Below are 14,682 nucleotides of genomic sequence, written 5' to 3' on the forward strand. Positions count from 1 at the left end.
TATGACACTCTCTCATAATCCTTGAAACTGAACCATAAGACGTACTAAAAGAAAAGTCAATTGTATGCTGGTACTATTGTTTTCTACGCTTTTACAGGTCTTGTTTACAGAAATGACGTGGCGCCTAGTTGGTGAGTACTCGTATGGATCATCTCTGACTGTTACAGCATACTTTGGCTTTAGTAAGGGTCAGGTTTGGTCCATTTCTGAAAGGTGTTTGGGTCTACTAAATCACCCTAAATGAGGTCTGGTCCAGTAGATACAAGTGTGCAGTAGAGAGAGAAATATCTGCATTTCTGTATTTTTCTACTTTGACTTAACTACCGACATGCAATCTAGTTCTGGCAAATATAGAGGTTTATTTATGATTGTTTCAAATGACCCCATTATATAGTTGATGTAAAAGTCAACAAAGGGCACGGACATCCAGAGCAGATAAACTCTAGGTGCTGGATGGAGAAAAAAAATGTACCACCTTTCACATGTTTTAGGGCCAAGACCCTTCATCAGATACAACAAAAAAAAATACACTTTTTTTATATAAAGAACTTTATTCACTCCTTTAAAAATAAGTAGGTAAACAAACTATTCACAACAGTTACCGGAACATTCAGGAAGGCCACTGTTCACCATCAAGTAATATCCAATTTACCCCCAAACTGAATGTCATATCCTTCATTATTCTTGAGGCTCCATGGCCTCTTCATTTGCGTCCTCTGGTTCTTCTGCCCCCCAAACCTGAACACGTCCCTCTGTTGCAGTGAGAAGGTAGGGCTCCGTCGGATGGAACGAAAGTGATTGGACAACCCCTTTGCCCACGGGCAGCTTCAGCGTGACGGATCCCTGAGGTGACGAAAGCAGAGGTGCTTGTCACAATGGTTTTAACCTCTAAAGGTTTACGTTTTAACGCTCTGCCTTATCAATCGCCCAACCTTATTCGTTTCCTTGGTTATATATTGAATATACATTTTAAAATTGTATTCACAACTCTATTCCTTGTCAGCCTACGTCACATCCTTCTCATCTCTACTAGATCCCAGTAGTACACATGGCCAGCCTACGTCACAGCCTACGTCACATCCTTCTCACCTCTACTAGATCCCAGTAGTACACATGGCCAGCCTACGTCACATCCTTCTCACCTCTACTAGATCCCAGTAGTACACATGGCCAGCCTACGTCACAGCCTACGTCACCTCTATTAGATCCCAGTAGTACACATGGCCAGCCTACGTCACATCCTTCCCACCTCTACTAGATCCCAATAGTACACATGGCCAGCCTACATCACATCATTCTCACCTCTACTAGATCCCAGTAGTACACATGGCCAGCCTACGTCACAGCCTACGTCACCTCTATTAGATCCCAGTAGTACACATGGCCAGCCTACATCACATCATTCTCACCTCTACTAGATCCCAGTAGTACACATGGCCAGCCTACGTCACATCCTTCTCACCTCTACTAGATCCCAGTAGTACACATGGCCAGCCTACGTCACAGCCTACGTCACCTCTATTAGATCCCAGTAGTACACATGGCCAGCCTACGTCACATCCTTCCCACCTCTACTAGATCCCAATAGTACACATGGCCAGCCTACATCACATCATTCTCACCTCTACTAGATCCCAGTAGTACACATGGCCAGCCTACATCACATCCTTCTCACCTCTACTAGATCCCAGTAGTACACATGGCCAGCCTACATCACATCCTTCTCACCTCTACTAGATCCCAGTAGTACACATGGCCATCCTCTGAGCAGCTCAGCACGTGTGTGTCTTTACTGGAGAGGCAGCAGTCCAGCTTGTAGCTCTTGTTCTGGTGACCTGTGTACCTGTTCCCAGAGACACAGAGTAGAGGGATGTACAGAGACGTGGTGACTGTGGGAAAACCAGCTGGAGCATGACTGTAGGCCCTTTCAATCAGCTCCTACACGGTTTCTAATTGAGATGTTCAAAACCAATGCAGACACTTTGCTCTATAAAATATCAACTTTAAAACTTTTCTTTTTGTTTGTTTGTCCTCAAGTTACCATTAGCTCAATGTTGTTTTCTGTGCAACTGTAAATGCCTTGGGAATGCACATCATGGAGTGGAGGTTTATAAAGAGGCAATATTGACTGCAAACTATTCTCTCTAGAAGGACTAGATAGATAGATAGATAGATAGATAGATACTTTATTGATCCCCAAGGGGAAATTCAAAATGGAATACAGACAGTGGAATAGATTCTGAGAGAGAGAAAGAGAGAGAGAGATGCACACAGGAGCAGGAGGTGTGTGTGGTGAGAATGTGCACACAGGAGCAGGAGGTGTGTGGGGTGAGAATGTGCACACAAGAGCAGGAGGTGTGTGTGGTGAGAATGTGCACACAAGAGCAGGAGGTGTGTGTGGTGAGAATGTGCACTCACTCTCCCAGCATCTCGCCCGTGTTCTTGTCCAGCAGACGCACCGTGGAGTCCAGGCTGGAGGAGAGCGTGCACTGCCCATCCTGACTGAAGCACACACAGGTGATGGGGCCTGGTATACACACACAGACACACACACACGTTACACAAAGATACAATCAGCTGATGAGCAAACAGTATATCAGTTCATCAGCCTCTAGTGTGCGACACTACAGTTAGCCCTGGGTGTATTGTGTTGTGTAAACAGCTACTTGTGTTAAGATGCACAGTGTAAAGACACTACTTACTGCTGATGAAGTCTACATGGAGCTGCCCCATGCGCAGGTCATAATGCCTCACTCTCCCATCCACAGAGCTACAGGAGAGAGACACCGTCCAAGACCGTTAGAAGTGTGATCAGTCATTTCACTCATTCACCGTATAACCATACTGTAGGCAGCTGTATAACCATACTGTAGGCAGCTGTAGGCCTCTAAGAGTCCAATGTGACTGTGGTACTGACCCAGTTAGGATTTCGTGTTCGCACACCATGAGGCTGCTGACTCCATCCCGGGCGTCGTCCAGAATCTGAATGGGCTCGAATCTCCGTGAGCGGGTGTCCCAACATCGTACTGTCCCGTCAATGGAACCTAGACATCAGGTGAGTCTGTAAGTACAGTGCAGTCTGTGGTGCTTGCTCACATACTGTACGTTGTCTGGGATGAACTCCCAAGTTTCCTTACCTGACAGTATCACCGAAGCCTCCTCATTGAACCGCACACAGTTGACTTTCTGGGAACAGCAGCAGGACACAAAGTTAAAAAAAAAAAAAAAAAAAAAAAATGAATGTAAGTGACTTCACATAACTGTATGGCCACAGGGGTAGCTCACTCACTCCGGCGTGGCCTCTCAGTTTGCGGGTCACTTGTCCTGATGCCACATCCCACAGGATCACCGTCTTATCTGAGCTGCAGGAACAGAGCTGACTGTTGTCGTAAGACCTGTTAGCGCAGAGAGGGAGAAGTGAGTATCAGACACTAGAGAGGAAATATCTTATTGGATGTTTTCTTATTCGCTTCAGTTTAATATTACAAATTTCGCTTGAAGTTGGGCCACTTCTGATTGGTGAGCATGGCTAGTGCAGGAGAAGCAAAGCACTCCTGTGAGGTGAGCTTCATCACGGTTTGTCACACAAGGAGGATGACATGAATGTAAAGCATAGACGTGACAAAATGAACCATTAATTGCATACGGCTTGATCAAATTGCAACAAATAAGTATTCCCACCTTTAACATCACAGTACTCACCCATCTGCATCCAGCACCTCGTAACCATGGCCACTGTAGGTCTTTAGTAAGGTTCCCCTAGAGACACTCCAAAGCTTCAACGACTTGTCGCTGCCACACGTCAACAGGTAGTTCCCATCGGCTGAGGGAAGAGAAAGTTGTATCCCTAATGCACAACTGAACTTAGGCAAATCATAGATAGATAGATGATCCCCAAGGGGAAATTCAAGTCATGTTTTTGCTATAGCTAATCTTAGCATAAGATGATGCTACTCTTCAGAGTGTAGTCAGCATGCATGGCATTTGTCTTACCATTGAAACGCACAGCTCTGACGGCTCCCTGTTGACAATCTATAGCTCGGTGCAAGTGCTTTGGAAGCTGAGGAGGCAATTGCCGTGGGAGTGGAAATGCCATTATTTAAACTGGAGTTTTAGCCGATAAAAGGGAGCATTTCGTTGCAGAGTAATGCTCAGTTGACTCAGTCGGTTAACTGCCGATCCCTTTGAAATTCTATGAATTAGAGTATTTTCCTTTTCGAATTAAAACTTGAACAACTGAGTGTTCACTGGCTTTTTCTGGAGCTAAAAAATGCACATGCAGTTTGAATCGTAAACAGAACCCATAGGCCAGAACCTCGCGACTTCCGTGATATGGCGCGAGGAATTCTGGGATGAGTGTTATCAAAATAAAAGTCTTTGGATTTAAAACATTGCATGTACAAAAAACACCAAATTCTGGTGGCTTTTACTTTGAAATATATATATTTACTAATCGGAAACCCGGTGCCCTTTCCTTTTCCTGATCAGCTGGGCAAGTCAAAGTGGGGTTTAATCCTGAAAGTAGATTGATAAGGTGGTCGTCGTTTCATACTATGTCCACTAATAACATGGCAGACCCACGGCGACAGAATAAGATTTTTCGGTGAGTTGATCAAGCGTGAGTCCCCATAAACAGCGTTAATAACACATAGTCGTTCAGCTAACAAGCTACTTAATGGTTCAATGGCTGTTGTTGCTAGCTAACTTGCTAATACGATAAGCATGTTTCCTAATACAGTCGGCGATGAACGTAACAGTGTTCTTTAAATCTCGATGACGCAAGCTTTATAATGTATTATTTCCCTTTTGTATTGTGTTTTTCATTCAGTGATTGTATTTCAGACATGTGGTAATTAACAAGTTGTTCCTCTGTGAGGAATTTATATTGTCGCTTGTTAGTGAGCTAACATTAAAAAAATATCTTTACTTGAAGCTACAAAGCCCCCAGCACAGAGTCGAACCCAACCATGGAGGACCCTACACCTGACTACATGAACCTGCTCGGCATGATCTTTAGCATGTGTGGCCTGATGCTCAAGGTGACCCTCCTTGACAAGTTACACATCAACAAAACAAAATCCCTGTCCAGTGCTTGTTACATATTAATGAATGGATAAAACATTCAGAGTCATTTGCAAAGATTAAACAGCAGGATATGCATCTAAGTATATAATGTTGTTGTTCAGATGTTCTGTGTGTGTGTAGTCAAAGTCCTTTTAGTCCCATATAAAGTGTTTTGTGTCGTACAGTTCCATCCTCTCTAATTCTGTGTTTACCTTTGTCTTTTTGCAGCTGAAGTGGTGTGCGTGGATTGCAGTGTACTGTTCATTCATCAGCTTTGCCAACTCGCGTAGCTCGGAAGACACCAAACAGATGATGAGCAGTTTCATGTAAGTGAAGGACAGATTGATCGTGAATCACCATTCACATTGTAAGAGGTTTTGTTCTTAAGCTTGTTGAATAGGTTCAGGCACCACTCGGTTTGTTTTTCAGGAGGCATACATGATTAGACATTTTGTCCATGTAGTTTTTAACTCTACTACAGCCAGCATTACCATTTAGTTTGTACTTAATCTCATTGACCTCTTTTTTTGTCCTGCTCTCTGCACCCCCCCCCCCCCCCCCATCATCTTTCCTCTTCCTCCTGACATACAGGTTGTCCATCTCAGCCGTAGTAATGTCATACCTGCAGAACCCACAGCCCATGTCTCCGCCCTGGTAGTCCTGGCTCCAGTCTCGACGCCAGCCTGGGCCTCTACAGCGACCACCAGACTAGAGAGAGACGCAGGGACAGCCTGCCTGAGAACTAGGAAGCAGAGCAAGATGGACCACTGACCCTCTGGGTCACGCTAATACAGAAGGTCAGAGTGGACTGGACGGAGTGAGGACCGAGGTCCCCCAGTGACCGTTCCTCGCCATGGTTGGCTACACACGATGGGCTGCTCTGCTTCATTTGCAACATTCATTTTGATTTATTACACTCGCACGTCACGTTATATGAAATAAAAAGCGTTTTTTAACGTCAACTCCAGTTACTCCTCTTTAACTTTTTATTCCTCTAATGGGACTCGTGCATAGGAAGGGCAGGGCTTTGTGTGTGTGTGTGTGTGTGTGTGTGTGTGTGTGTGTGTGTGTGTGTGTGTGTGTGTGTGTGTGTGTGTGTGTGTGTGTGTGTGTGTGTGTGTGTGTGTGTGTGTGTGTGTGTGTGTATTTTTGTAAGTAGGTGCTAAGATGCTAGCAATTTTCATGCAAGTGCAAGAAGTTTAAAAACAACCATTATATCTAATGCATACTGATTTCACAATAATAATATTATAGTGTGTTGTTTTGCGGGTTCAGTTGTTCATAATGGTAAATAAATCCCACCATAGCAGTAAACACACAAAGACCATAAACTACAAATCATGCACGTGAGCCATAATGTTGACATTTGTTGCTAACATGGCCAGAAAACCTGCAGAGTTTTGATTTTACCTGTAAATGTGTGTGCGTGCCAGTTACTATGGTGACCAGCCCTTGAATCAGTGTAAGACAAAGCTACCCCAGCAAACTGTGAGCGTAGATGCCTGCTAAAAAGAAATGTCTCATGAAAAATGATACATAATAGAAAGTCTGAATGCAAATGACGTGTACCAGTCCGGCTTGCGCAGGCTTCACATCACAGGCTGTTGCCATGAGCCCTCCACCAACTTTACCAACCATTTATATAATGGTACCAGTAAATGAACCAAGTGGAGGGTCATCCTGTTGTTTTGAGAAGCTTCAGCCAATCAAATCATTCCAAATCAGCCTCTCCATTCCCTGTGAACAGAAACATGCAAAGCACAGAGCTTAGCAAACACACTGTACTGCCTAAAGCAGAGATGTTTCACTATACCCATGGCCTTTACAGGCAACTCATTTTCTTATTATGGCTTTGGTAACAACACTAATAATCTATATGCTATACATGATACACACCACCAGTCCAATATCACTCCTATTACAGGTACTCATGTAGATTAAGGGCACATAGGTATTATTTCTTCACAAAATCAATCAAAAAAAACACCTTGAGAAACAGAATAGATAGTATTTCACAGTGTTACTTTAGGTTAAAAGTACACTGATTTCTTAAGGTCTAGAAGAGAGAAAACTAGCATGCTAGATGTGAGGATAGGACTAAACACAGATTATGCCCTCTACAAACCAAAATATAATATCTTAGCCATTCAAATGTAGATAGATAGATACTTTATTGCCACACAGTAAAGTATCTATCTATCTGTACAATGACTGAGTCCTGATTACTCTAATTCACGTGATCCAACTCTAAACTTTGCTTATCAGACTGAAACTTGTCTAGTTACTCTATTACAAACAGTAAAACTTGTTTATTTTATTCAATATTTGTAGCACGTGGCCCTTGCCAATCACCTTAGACTCACATTGGTCATATTCTAGTATCTCAGCAGGAAGTATGATTAATACTTGTGTAGAAGTTAAATACATTTTTTTATCTTCTATTTAAAATATTAACATTGCTAATAGAGTGCACGACAAACCCATCTGTTACGGTATTGTAGTAGAGGACTTATTCTACCCGTGTGCAGGATTTATATGGAATAAGCACAGACTTGCAGAAACTGAAATTGTGATATAAATCTCTTTCTCTCTCTCAAGAAGGCAACTGACGCCTCAGCTTTTGCACAGTGCCCTGTCTGTAAATCCCCCCCTTCCTCCAAATGCTGATCCTTCCACATGTATTCTCCCCGTGGCTTGAATTTTCCCGGATCACATGCGGTCTCATGCGATTATGGCACCAACTGGCTTTTTATTGTTTGATTTTTTGCCGAGAGGTTGAGCCGAGGGAGGGGAGGTTAGGGGTGTATGAGGACCAATATTCAGCTCCATCATAAAAACTGATCTAGGCAGGTAGACAGGCAGAGAGAGTAGGCCTACAACAGCACGATGTGTCAAAAAAGCCATATCTAGTCATAACCCATAGTGAAAATGTATGGTGACCGCAATTCACCTCAGTGACCTTGCATATCCTGCAATTAAATGACCGGCCAGTGGCCATGAGTGAATCTCTGACCGTTGTTGTCCACCCAAGGAGGTTAATGGTGCACCTTTGAGATACACATGCATTTATTATATCTGTCCACTAGGGGGCGGAAGGTAACTTAACAAGCTTCAGTTAGATTTGTTCAGTTGATTGCTCTGTCCAGTGACCTTTCCATGTGATCATTACCCCACGTCCAGTACTACCGAGTTCATACTATACTAAGAAGACTTTCTTGATAATGATGATAAACCCCCCCCCCACCCTCGCCAGCCTTTATGGGATTCATTTGTGAAAGTAGTACATCTCAGGCCTCTGATGACTTATATAATTTTTAAAATGCTGGTAAGTGACTATGAATGTGACTGAAATATATTTCATTCCTTATAAATTGTGTGTGTGTCTGATGTCTGTGTGTGTCTGTCTGTCTCTGTGTGTGTGTGTGTGTGTGTGTTAGAGAGAGAAAGAGACAGAGGGTGTGTGTCTGATTTACCGGGGCAGATGTAAGTGTTCTGTTGTTGGCAGTGATGGGCAGGACTGTTGTGATGAGAAGCTGAGTCAGGACTCTGTCATTAGGGTATCTCTCTTTCTCTCTCTCTCTCTCACACACACACACACACACACACACACACTCCCAAGGGAAATGAGCATTAACAATTAGAACACAATAGAAGTGCCATGAGGAAGAGTTATAACACCTTAACAAAGCTTACTTCGGAGCCCTCTCCCCAGTGAATTTAAGCCGACAGGTGTGAATTGGTTTACACACACACACACACACACACAGAGAGAGAGAGAGAGAGAGAGAGAGTAACCTGCCCCCCGTGAGATCAGTGGATGCGCGCGCAGTGGCAGGAGCCGTGAGCTTCACAAAACACAGCATTCGTCTCCCTCCACTGCTCAATGTTTCACGGCGTCAGCGCGCACAGACTACGCAGAGTACTCGGGCAACACTTCGATTCGAGGTCGGGAGACGAAGAGAAAAACAGCCCGTGAACACTGTCTTGCGATGTGCTCGAGACGTGCGCACGAGACCTGACTGTCAATGCCTTCTTTTTACCCGTGTGAAATAAGAACTGCTCCTTCAATATTATCTGTTAGTTTTTGGAGATATTTTTCACCTCGAGTCCATCATGTATTAAATTACGGCATGCTACGGATATGAAGATGGCTTGTACCTCCTCATCGGTGGAGAGGGATCTTATCACATTCTGCGCTACGAGTTTGGCTGTCAGTCACCGCACCTCATTTGAACCACAGGTGCGCGCCTCGCGATCCCTCTGGTCTGGGTCGGGTCGAAACCCTGGGGAAGCCTGCTGTAGTTTGACATACCCTATTTGTCAGGTAAGACAAACTAATATGGCAAACAAAATAATGTAGCTTATTCATGTATTACCCCCCCCCCCCCCCCAAACAAAATATAGCCTATTTATATATATTTTTTTTGAAGATGTTCTTTGCGGTCAAATGGGGCAAAATCATCCGTAGGTCACATCGTTCACAGGAGAACACCACTGTCTGAAGGACAGGGTGTAATACGAATTTGTAGGCTTAATGTCGTAGCACACTATTAGTCAAAGTAGGTTAGGCAGTGGATACCGTCTTGGCTACGTCCTCATGCAAGTGCGCCATGGTCGTCTTAACTCCTCAGGACAGGCTCTCAACGGTGCTGGCACGTGCATGACATGCTAGCAGCGTTTATGTGTGTGTCTTCTTATGTAACATAAACTGCCTAATATTTTGGAGAGCATGGAAGGAAGGGAAATGTACACCTGTCAATAAACAATAGTTCTAACACATTTAAATCCTACAAATAAAGAAACCGGGCAATTGGCACGCCTGGAGTTTGCTTCAGATTCAGGTAACCACGCAGCACCATCAAACCCACTGGTGCAATTATGTGACTTTGCACACCTCTCTGGATTGTCATTCTGTTTTCCTCGCAACCAGTTATTGAGTATAATCACTCGGCTTTCAAAGAATATTGTCCTCAGCATAATGATAGGACAAGAGAGACCTCTTTTGAATGCATGTGGCGGGGTTCCTTCAATTGAAAATTAAGGCGCCTCAATCTGCCGCTTTCATGAACAATACATTTTGGCCTTCGCTATTGAAGGCTGCCGTTGGCTGAGAGACACGACAGACACTGTCGCTCACCTTTCTAGCCGTGGGAGATGTAATTGCAGGTGGTGAGCGGAGTTTCCCCTCCCTTCATCAGCTATTTTGTGACAAGATTATATAAAGTCTGCGTCAGTGCTATCCATCTATGATGATCCGAGTGCTTGGCAATCTGTGTGGGCTCAATTTCCCTAAAACACATCAGTAAATCACAGCAGTTATGCAGGGCACAAACTGGCAGTGAGTAGGCCACTGTGTGTGTGTGTGTGTGTGTGTGGTGTGTGTGTGTGTGTGTGTGTGAGAGACTTTTCTTCATTTTGTTTGTCACTTTCTGAGAATATCACCTCTGTAAGTAATACTTCTATAGATCTATAGCATGTAGCTAGCTATACATCTGTGCTCTCTCTTCCTCTTCTTACTTTCCCTGTTGTGATGGGTCTCAAAATTCCTTCCCTTCAATCTCACACTTCAATTCAATTTGTCTAACGCTATTGGCAAGAAGCAGAACAGTGGCTCTGTCAATGCCCATGTCCATCAGCCTAAGCTGACATGCAGCAGAACCCTATTGCCCCCCCCCCCCCCATCCATCTGACCAGTTAATCAATAAGACTTGGATCAGCAATAAAAATAAACAATACTTTCTAGAGACGAGAACAGCCCGTAGGCTTGTCTTGGGTCACATCGTGTGTGTGTTTGTGTGTGTGTGTGTGTGTGTGCGCGTGCGTGCATGTGTGTGTGCGAATGTGTGTGTGATGAATGGATTGTCTGCTGGTCCAAGGTCAGCAGCACTGGCCGCCCATGAGATTGGACGCAATGGGAAGAGTAAGAAGGATCAGCATCCCACAACGACCCCTCCCCCCCCGACCCCTCACATACACTGACAGACACTTCTTTTGATGTATGACGAGGGGAACTCATGCAAAAACTTTAGACAATATCATATAATATACTGAATGTAAAGGCGCTGTAAGTCTGTAGACATTACTAGACAAACATATCAGTTTGTTGTGCATGTACTCATTTCATGTAACAGACAGACATAAGCACAGACCCATGTAACAGACACACATTAGCACAGACCCATGCACATGCACACATAAGCACAGACCCATGCACATGCACACATAATATACAAAATATTGAGCAGCACTTTCTCAAATGCAGAAATAATTCCTACTTTATCAGATTTAATCAGATTGTGTCGTATACAACAACTTATAGGACTTTGCTTTTAGCAGTTCTGCCACCTCTGCCTTTTTCCTTATTCACACATTCATACTTATACACATGAGTCTACTGCTGCAAGTTTATTGCACACTCAGGGACATCTCAGTAGACACACACACACACACACACACACACACACACAGTCATATATGCATTATGCACACATACTGTACCTCAAGATAGAGTTCAACACTCTCTCAAATAATCTCCTTTACCCGCCCCAATTTGAAAGAACACACACACACACACACACACACACACAGTTACAGCTTTGCTTATATTAAATTGCACTTTAGCTGCTCTGCCACCTCGGCTGCTTTGCTAGATGTGCTGCTGCCTCCATGAAATTAATCAAATCCCTTGAGTGGCCACCCACTGACGGGACGGATTTCTGCACTCAGCCTCAGCCTGCTGGGGCCAAACATATTGTTTCTTTCACCACTGCAACACCGCTGGCAATGTGAGTGTGTGTGTGTGTGTGTGTGTGTGTGAGAGAGACAGAGAGAGAGTGGGTTATTTCTCTTTTAAATTAGTTTTTTAGATTTTTGCATTAATTGCCTTTTGTTTCGTAGCTTAAGTTTTTATACTTGCTGCTGCCAGGCGTCAGCACATTACAGGGTGTAGAACAGATTGTGGGTAAGGTAAATGGAACAAACACACACACACACACACACACACACACACACACACACACACACACACACACACACACACACACACACACACACACACACACACACACACACAAACAAACACACACACACCAACTTTCGCACTCTCTCATTGCTCACCTGCAAGGTCACGGCGAGGAGCCATAGCTGAAGTAAGGCCTTTGAATTCTCACTCTGCGTCTATTTAAGACCAGCCAAGGTAGTGATGCCAACGTTCAATGTGAGCCATTCATCTGTTTCTTCTCTCTTGGCCACCGCGTGCACGTCATCAAAGGGAGAGACTGCTATGAACAGGGAAAAAAAGGGAAGTATCCCCCTGAGGTTTCCTTAGTCAGTTACCCGGAACGTGTACAGAGTTTTGATGCCTTCCAACTGGCCTGATTCCCCCATGTAGTTGATTTGTGTCGTGCAGTAGGCAAATCATACCTGTTACTCTTGGCAGCGTCATGTGGTGTCACATTTCAAATGGGAAAGAGTGGGCGCGTCCCTAGAGGGCCGGGGTGCTCTGCCCCTTTTAGAGAAGAATTGTTTCATTTTGGAGAGGAGCTAGAGCACATCCATGCTTGAGATCCACCCCCCCCCCCCCCCCCACACACACACACCACCCACTCGGGTAGGAACACAGTCACACACACACACACCAAAGCAGAGAAAAAGCTGACCCACAGACGAGAGGAAGTTGACTTCAATCAAAAGTTGAAGGCCTCAATCTCAAGCAGATGTGGGTAGAGGCGACGCACTGTTTGGGGGCTCTCGCGCACCTAAATAATAAAGCAAAGTGAAGCTTTAATAAATGATGACTTCTCAGTAGTTGCTGTAATGGAAGTAAGTGCCGACACCCAACTTAACTTACAGCGGCCTCTCATCACCCCTACTCCACACACACACACACACACACACACACACACACACACACACACACACAGGCCATACGGGCACAGAAATCATTTCTTATTTGTAGACAAAACGTCTGTGCGACAGTTGATTTGTTTTCCCTGTGACGCTTTTGAAGCATCTTCACATGGTTGAGTGAGTTTACCAGTGTGTTCCCAGAGGAAAGGAAAATTCAAAATAAGTTATTTTATTTCGCTTTTTTCTCCAAGACACAATTGAGCTCAATTTAACATCAATATAGAACATGACAATCATTTTCTCATTGCTTTACACTCCCAAGAGATAGCTTTCTTATCCAAGTCCAATTTAAGTTCAACCTAAGATCTTACAAAAATGTAACCCCATTTTTAACAGGTGCAAGGCTACTAATATTATACTTACAAAAATATTATTATAGTTACAATAAGAATGTATAACACAGTGGCACAACAAGAGCCTGAATTATCAGCGGTAGTGTCTTTCTCTGACTGCGTGGACCTTGATTGATTTATTATTTCTCTCTGTATTCCTCCTAAAGGGTTTTATGGAAAAACTATCAGAATGTTCTAATTTCCCAATAAAATTTGATTTATTTCTGCGAGACACAGAAATGATAAGTTGTTGATGTTTTGCCTCAGAGATTGTTTTTAATCCTGTTTATGGGAACACAACCTTCCCTGGAAAAAAAGCAACCCTTTCCGACAGGAAATGACAGGTGATTTTGTTTGTTTTCTCTGTGATGTGTATGAAACGGTTTCACATGGATGAGTGTATTCACCAGTGGGTCTCCAGCATGCTCCAGTGAGGAGGAGCGTGTGTGTTGTTAATCATGCACACAGAACAGATGAGCTCAATGAACAACACTTAAAAGTACAGCCGTGCCACTGAACTCTTTTAAGTACAGCCGTGCCGCTGAACTCTTTTAAGACAGCAGCGGTGATTTGCTCCCCGCACTCTGCTTGAGGAAAACAAGTAAATGGTGGTCTCAGAGGGCACCTGACTCTCTCTCTCTCTCTCCCCCCTCTCTCTCTCTTTTTGTTTGTTGTCCTAGCTACCCTTCTCCTTAGTGTCCTCTCTCTTTCTGTTTCTTATCACTAGTTTGTTCTCTTTTTCTCCCTGTCTTCAGACTCATCTCTCATTCTTTCTCATTTAGAATTCCTTTGTGTTGTTGTTTTCCTCTGGAGGTCAGCAGCACCTCTGGCTTCCGTGAATCTCTCTCTCTCTCTATCTCTGTCTCTCTATCTCTCTCTCTCTATCTCCTTCCCACCTCTATTTTCACTCTAATACACTGGGCTTTTATTATCGGGTCATATGGCACACTCTCTCCTATCTGCATGAGTACAAGGAGTCCTGACTTTAGCACTTTGTCTTTTCTCTCTTTGTGCGTGTGCGTGTGTGTGTGTGTGTCTTTCTGACACAAAGAAAATTTGTGTGTGTGTGAATTGGTTTATTCAGTCACACAGGAGTAATGTATTAAAGCTCCCTGTAGCAGATAAGCGGGGAGGGAGGGAGGGAGTGCGGTGCGCTGCCTTTGAATTCCACCTGACGTCGGCTCTCAGAGGGCCCCCGCTAGACAACCAGTGTCGCAGTGCTGCCGGAGCGCTCACACAAACCCTGTTAATTAATACTTTTTCTTTCCTTTTCTCTTCTCTTCTATGTCCCTCTCTTACACTCATTTCCTCCTTTTTTGTCCTCTGTGACCTCACCTTTGCTCATCCCCCCCTTACGTCAACTTTCTCTTTCTCTCTC

General features: G+C 44.1%; 2 protein-coding genes across 2 annotated transcripts; one reads left to right on the forward strand and one right to left on the reverse strand.

The window, feature by feature from the left end:
- Positions 1-553: 553 nt before the first annotated feature.
- Positions 554-4,320, reverse strand: wdr83 (WD repeat domain containing 83). Its single transcript, XM_076291306.1, has 9 exons — positions 3,994-4,320; positions 3,703-3,823; positions 3,290-3,395; positions 3,138-3,186; positions 2,918-3,044; positions 2,703-2,770; positions 2,419-2,527; positions 1,729-1,843; positions 554-843 (listed from the first exon to the last, which is right to left on the reverse strand). Exons 1-9 carry the CDS (start codon positions 4,094-4,096, stop codon positions 679-681), a joined length of 963 nt encoding a protein of 320 aa, XP_076147421.1. The 5' UTR covers positions 4,097-4,320; the 3' UTR covers positions 554-678.
- Positions 4,321-4,462: 142 nt separating this feature from the next.
- Positions 4,463-6,031, forward strand: wdr83os (WD repeat domain 83 opposite strand). The gene is made up of 4 exons (XM_076271467.1): positions 4,463-4,603; positions 4,934-5,039; positions 5,293-5,390; positions 5,656-6,031. The coding sequence occupies exons 1-4, from the start codon at positions 4,554-4,556 to the stop codon at positions 5,720-5,722; spliced, it is 321 nt and encodes a 106-aa protein (XP_076127582.1). The 5' UTR covers positions 4,463-4,553; the 3' UTR covers positions 5,723-6,031.
- Positions 6,032-14,682: the final 8,651 nt, after the last annotated feature.

Source organism: Alosa pseudoharengus, unplaced genomic scaffold (genome assembly GCF_046254945.1).
Source record: "Alosa pseudoharengus isolate Yale_2024_CS ecotype anadromous, Long Island Sound unplaced genomic scaffold, YU_APseudo_1.1 YU_APseudo_1.1_scf_1, whole genome shotgun sequence".
In the NCBI taxonomy this organism is placed as follows: domain Eukaryota; kingdom Metazoa; phylum Chordata; class Actinopteri; order Clupeiformes; family Clupeidae; genus Alosa; species Alosa pseudoharengus.